The following is a 6,830-nucleotide window of genomic DNA, read 5'->3' as shown; positions in this document are numbered from 1 at the left end:
ACTACCATTAAAATTGAAAGGAAGGTGGAAGAGGAAAGGAAGAAGATGAAGAAGATGAAGATAAAGATGAAAAATGGGAAAGTGAAATGGGTATGCACGGGTAGGCTATCAAAATCAAAGGATTTTATGTAAAACTTCCTAAATGGTACCTCAATTGTAAACAGGCTACAACTTAATACCCAAGCTTGATCTTTTAATGCAAATAAGTCCTCACCCACATGCTTGATCTTTTTCTCTCACTCAAGTAACTCCACTTATAAACCTATTCTACCCCAACCGGGTTTGGTCAACTGGACTCAACTCGACTCTATGCTAAGACTCAACTCGGTAGGATGTCACACTTTTTCAAATCCATCATCAAGAATAGTCGTATCCCAGGACCCACATGTCTCCTCCCTCAACCATCGTTCACCGATTCGCAGGCTTCGTCGGTTAGAAACCCGAATCTCCGGACCAAATTTTCTGACCAATGAAACACTTCCTTCATTCAAGAGCTTACGACAGAATCGTTCAGTGTGCCCAAGGAAACCACATAGAAAACATATACTGGGTAATCTTTCATATGCCAATGTGGGATAGAACCAATTTCCAGCCTTTGCACGGAGTTTCAGTGTTTGTCGGATGGGATTACGGACATCATGTAAATATTTCAGTCTCATATAGGATCTTCTTGGCCCTGTAAAATTATTGGGATCAGAATCTAGAAAAGAACCAAGTTCATTGCCCAATCGGACTGCCACTCGTTCAATCATAAACCCATCATCGAGTTTGTGAATCTGGACCCATAAAGGAGTTTCAAATAGAGGGATTTCAGACAAAGTGGTATTACCTTCAACTCTACCGAGAATCAAAAGTTGATTGTTAAAAGTCCATGGTGCCATATCAAGAACTCTGTCCACGTCCACCTTATGATAAAATTGAAAACGAAAAAACCCATTCCCCTCCTCATTGACTAACATTCCCATGAAAGGCCTCCATAGGGAAGCAAGGGTTTGTTTCATAGCCTGGAAGTTGATAGTTTTATCGGTAAGAAAATGTCCTACCAGACAGAGAGAAGTGTCAGAACCTGTAGAGAGCTCTTCGTCCTCTACAAAAACTAGTACATCATCTTCCTCACCGGTGACTGATAAGTTAGCCATCTGCACAGAAATATGTTTATCATCAGCCATGAGAAAAAACTTGTCAAAGACAAGACCAAAACCAGAAGAACTCTCTAGGAAGAGAGACGAACAATTTTATAACTGTTAATTAAAATCAGTTTTTCTGCATTAAAGATTTGTAATCACACCAACACTGGTAAGTAGCCACAAAAGGTTAGAAAATTTATAATTTTCTGGAAAGGAACTAAAAGTAGTCTTCAATATCCCAGTCTGAATGTCGCCGGAAATGTTGGCCGGGGAGGCGCGACGTTGAGATAGAGAACACACAGAAGATGAGGTGCATGCCAAGATCAGTTGTTCAGCAGATTTCAGTGGTGGTTGGAGCCAAAAAAAGCATCAAAATATCAGCGCAGAGAGAAGAAAATGTAAAGGAGAAGGTAGGCTAGTTGGTGGCGGCACCGATGACAAAATTGCACAAATAGCACTGTTGAAGCTGTGATGAGGAACAAACACATAGACTACTTGAATACTGAGGGGGAGGTAATAAAGAATAAAAGTGGTGGCTGAGCTAAACAAAGTAGAGGTTTAGGGGAGATGTTAAGAATGAGCATGCCAAATGAAGCCCAGTTCCCGAAGCTCAAATAGATGCTGCAGGCGTGAGGTCAAAGGCTGGCAAAGACTCCCACCCACCATTTCTCTAGATGCCAGAGGGATCACATGGCTATAGTGTACTGTAGCTCTTGGGAGAGACGAAGCTACAGTGCCATCCACTTCAAACACTTTTTTTAGACTTCACCATTAAATGAAGTTCTGCTTGATACTATTTTACTCACACTTTTGTTTATATTTTAGAAATGTTAAAGTTGTTAATGGCTTTGATGTTCTAAACTGGAATAAGCTTTATCTATTACTGAACATTAGAAATCTGGACTTCTGCATAGTGAATATACCAAGTTCTAAACTGTTCTTCTATTTTCAGTATATCTCACCATTTGGGTTTTAAATAGTTTTCTAATCTGGCTTAGAGCTTTGTGAAGCAGTTCAGAATTCAATAACTATATCTCACATAGTCTTTAATATATATCTAAACTTTATGACGAAGTTCTAAAAGTAATAGCTTTCCTTTATAAAGTAGTTTTTGAAATTGAATAAAATATTGTGAAGCAGTTCTAATCTATAACTGTTCTTTACAAAGTCTTTCTATTTTCTGCATAGAGCTTTGTGAGGAAGTTCTAACCTTAATAACTTACTCTCACAAATGCATACTTTTTCCGCTGCAACAGAATTCTGTGTTTGGTTTTAAAAGTTAAATTTTTATTTTTAGAAAACCCAATTCACCCCCCTCTTGGGTTGTGCCATACATATACGGGACCCACACTAGCGTCGAGCAAGAACAAATAATGAAAACCATAGTGCAGCAGGGACGGATGAAGCCAATAGTGGATTTTCTAGAGCATGGAATACCTCCAACAGATAAAACAGAGGTGATCAAAGTATCAAGGAAAGCTGCAAAATACACATATGAACAACAAACTTTGTATAAGAGATCAAAATCACATCCTTCGTTGAAATGCTTGGGCGAGGATCAGGCCGACTATATAGTAAGGGAGGTAATTCTACGGAGCACATGAAGGAGCAGATGCCATTATAAAAAAAATTATTTTGCTCGATTATTATTGGCCAACCATGAAAAATTATGTCGAACAAAAAGTAAGAACATATTAATAGTGCTAGAAATATGACAGAGTGACTAAACAACCAACAACATATTTACAACCTCTTCGAGGTGCTTGGCCCTTTGCATAATGGGGAATTGATATCCTTGGACCATTCCCTAAAACAGTCGAGTAGAAGAGATTTGTGGTGATAGCTAGTAAATAAAAAAATTAAAAAAGAAAAACAAAGTCCTCTTTTCTATTGTGTATTCTTGACACATCAGTGCGTATTAAATGCATGCATTCTCATATGTCTGGAGAGGTGTGAAATTATAGCAATTTTGTAACTTCAAGGGGCCATAAGGTCGTTTTGAAAATAGAGGGAGCCACAAGACTTTTTTGTGCAAGTTCAGGAGGCAAATGATGTATTCGGCCTATGTATAATACATTATTATTTCAAATAAATAAACAATCATTATAATAAATCATAAACATAAAATAAAAAATACTTAATTTCTTATTTCGATATAATTAGTTAAATTCTCAAAATTATTATCACTATTGGAAAATACACTAATAGTATGTGTGCATTTTTTCATACAAGTCATACTAAAAATGTCAAAATGGATCATGATATGCAAACACAATTCGCCTAACACGCGAAATAAATGGGTTAGGATTGAGTTTAAATAGTTCGTGTGATAAATGAATCACCCATTTATGATACGAATATAAACATGTTGTGTCACAAGTTGACACGTAGGTTAGGCGAGCGACCTGTTTATTTAAGAATAAAGAGGTAACTTTAGTGTTAAATATAAATACTCCAATTAAAACATATTTAAATTTTATGGTTGCATTACTTTTTTATTTTAGTTATGAATCTTGAAGAATTTATGCATTGTATATATGAATGATTGAAGTTAAATAAGTTAAAATTTAAAAATGTTATAAGCAGGTTAAGTGGGGCTTATACAGATCAACAGGACCTACTTAACCTATTTATAATATTAAGCGGGTTACACGGGTTGATATGAGTCAACACGATCCACTTAACCTGTTTATGATATTAAGCGGGTTAAACGTGTCGTGTTCGTGTCACTTGCCTAACTTTCGTGTTCGTGTTGATAAATTAAATACAATTATTAAATTGATCGTGTTCGTGTTCACCTTAATTGTGTTGCATGTTAAGCGAATCTGTATCGAACTTGACACACGAATCCATTTTGACACGTCTAGGATATACTATGCATGAGTTTTACTATTTCATACTTTGGTAAAAGGCTTCAGAGAATATTGAAAGAGACAATCTTAGCATTCTAGCTTTTTTTTTTTACATATCTTAATGAGATATAATTTTGTAAAGCATTTCCCAATCATTTTATTATACTAATTTTATTATTTTTAAATAACATTATAAAATATTATTTCATCGTTTAATATTACTTCACACATTGCGCGGGTTCTTATATTAGTTATCCCTAATTTTACGTAATTGTTGATAAAATGAATAATTTTATGTATTTGTCGATAAAATAAATAATATTTTGTGGTTTTCTTTTTAACGCTCGTATGGAGAATGGATAGCGTGCGGATGAGAGAGAATCAGATGCTTAGTGCATAAGATGGACTATGATAAATGGGCCCACTTTCATTTTGAATGGCCCACGTACGCCTTGCCTATTTATTTTCAACATCAGAGTCAATGAAGAGCCAGATCAAAGAGGCGCTTGTATTATCATCATCTTTGGTTTCTTTCTTTGATATTTTCTCTCTCTTTTTCTCTTCCTCTTCGAACTCACACATCTTCTTCCATGGCCGATCAGCTCACCGACGACCAGATCTCTGAGTTCAAGGAAGCCTTCAGCCTATTTGATAAGGACGGCGATGGTCTCTTTCCTCAGATCTCTTTCTCTTTTTTGTTTTTTCTTTAGTTTTTCTTAGATCTAATGGTCTCTTCTTTGCGGTGATTATTTGATTTTCATTTTTCTTTTCTTATTTGATAGTTCTTCTGTCATTGTTCTTTGATCTATGCTTTGTTTATGACTTCTGGTGTTGATGTTCCTGAGGATTTATTGTTATTTGACAATTTCATTTTGGTTTGTTTCTGAGTTTTTTTTTATTTTAATTATTTAAAATTATTATATATAGATCTTTTTGAATTCCTTTACAGCCTTTTGTTATCCTTAGATCTGTTTTTTGTTTGTGGCGATAATTTACCTTCTGTGTTTATGCCATTGTTCTGGATTATGTGCTCGATCTATGATTTCTTCATTTTTGTTTGTAAATGATTATGCTTTTGCTGTTGATTTCCTTGGAAGGGTTCGATGTTATCTCTTTTATCTTTTTTTTAAACCTGTGTTGTTTTGATTTTTTTTTTTTTGCTAATTAAAATTGTCATTTATTTATTGTTAAATATCTATATCATTATGGATGTTTTAGGTGAATGTGGCTGTTTGTGTTTGTCGTTTGGGGATTATGGTTGATTTGGTGTTTTAAGTGGATCATCTTATCTGTGACTGAAAATGATAGATCTGTGAATGAATATCTGTTTGTAACGCAATTTCACGTTAACTGTGTCCTGCTCTTATTTTTGTTTTTTCGTTCTCTTTGGGGTTTGGATGCTTGTGGAATGGTTTCCTTGTAGCTACACATGTTTGATCTTTAGAACGGGAATTGGAGAATGCTTGTGCTACAAAAGTGAAGCTTGAGGATTAGTTTAGGAGTATGGAACTTGAAGGGATTATTAGGAGAGTGATAACATTGAGGGAACAAATCTGGGGAAATACCGTGAATGGTTGTCATTAAAAATGGAGACTTTATGTAAATTAGTTGTTGGAGGTTTTGTTGACTACAATTACAAAATTTCTGGTTATGTTTCTTATGTTGCTTTTTTGGTTACTTGTATTCCTGACTGGTCTCTTACTATGGTTTCTAATTCCACTCCAGGCTGCATCACCACTAAGGAACTTGGGACTGTAATGCGATCATTGGGCCAGAACCCAACTGAGGCAGAGCTCCAGGACATGATAAATGAGGTTGATGCTGATGGAAATGGTACCATTGATTTCCCAGAGTTCCTTAATCTGATGGCCCGTAAGATGAAGGACACTGACTCTGAGGAGGAACTCAAGGAAGCTTTCCGGGTTTTTGATAAGGATCAGAATGGCTTCATTTCTGCTGCTGAGCTGCGCCATGTCATGACAAATCTTGGCGAGAAGCTGACAGATGAGGAGGTTGATGAGATGATTCGTGAGGCTGATGTGGACGGTGACGGTCAGATCAACTACGAGGAGTTTGTTAAAGTCATGATGGCCAAGTGAGGACCACTCAACCAAACTGAATTTTAAAAGCATAAAAAGAAAAAGGGAAACAGGGCAGATAAGTTTGATGAGAATTCTATTTCCCTTTAGGACATCTTCATTTGGTGTTATTAGCTTTGGTTGGTTGTCTATTTTTCTTGTTTTGCATTATTTTGTGGCACTTTTCATTACTATCTACTTGTTTGCGCTGTTTCCCGTTTAGTAGTTTGGCTTGTTAGTTTCTCTTTTTATGTCTGGTATTTTCTTTATGCCTTTGATATTATGAACCTAGAACAATTGGGATGATCAGATGTTTTTGCTTATGAATGACTAATTTTGTTAATATTCAAAATCTGGAGTCTCTTTTTAGTTCCATAGTCTTATGGTAGTATGAGTTTTATGTGTGCTATATTGTAGGTGTACTTAAAAACAACTGCTATAATGAAGTGCTGTCTAGTAGTCAGAATAGGATTGATACTTGGGCTGCCACTTGGCTGCTACTGCTTATTTACTTCCTCGCAACTTCTTATCGTAGGGCTCCCTCCAGCCAACCTCGGGTTCCTTCAATGTGTATTCTCTCATTTCTAATTTTTTAATCACATACAAGTTTTAGCCAAGCTTGATTTTTAGAAGTGTGCTAGGTGGCTTGTGCCATCCAGGTTGAAGAAGCTTTAGTTTTTGGGCCAATATGAAATTTTATTTAGTTTTTTGTTTTTTTTTTTTTTCAACTCTTTCTGTTAGAAGTTAATATCATTGAAATTTTAGGTTTTGAT

At 35.8% G+C, this 6,830-nt stretch overlaps 2 protein-coding genes across 2 annotated transcripts; one reads left to right on the top strand and one right to left on the bottom strand.

Annotated features, from left to right (window-relative positions):
- Positions 1-335: 335 nt before the first annotated feature.
- On the bottom strand, positions 336-1,169 carry LOC119370531 (uncharacterized). Its single transcript, XM_037638806.1, has one exon. It carries the CDS (start codon positions 1,167-1,169, stop codon positions 336-338), a length of 834 nt encoding a protein of 277 aa, XP_037494734.1.
- Positions 1,170-4,495: 3,326 nt separating this feature from the next.
- CAM6 (calmodulin 6) lies at positions 4,496-6,364 on the top strand. The gene is made up of 2 exons (NM_001308689.1): positions 4,496-4,645; positions 5,705-6,364. Exons 1-2 carry the CDS (start codon positions 4,570-4,572, stop codon positions 6,076-6,078), a joined length of 450 nt encoding a protein of 149 aa, NP_001295618.1. The 5' UTR covers positions 4,496-4,569; the 3' UTR covers positions 6,079-6,364.
- Positions 6,365-6,830: the final 466 nt, after the last annotated feature.

Source organism: Jatropha curcas, chromosome 5, assembly GCF_041381405.1.
Source record: "Jatropha curcas cultivar XTBG-Jc1 chromosome 5, XTBG_Jcur_1.0, whole genome shotgun sequence".
NCBI lineage: Eukaryota > Viridiplantae > Streptophyta > Magnoliopsida > Malpighiales > Euphorbiaceae > Jatropha > Jatropha curcas.
Note: the sequence above shows the minus strand (reverse complement) of the source record. Positions and strands in the feature narration are given on the sequence as shown.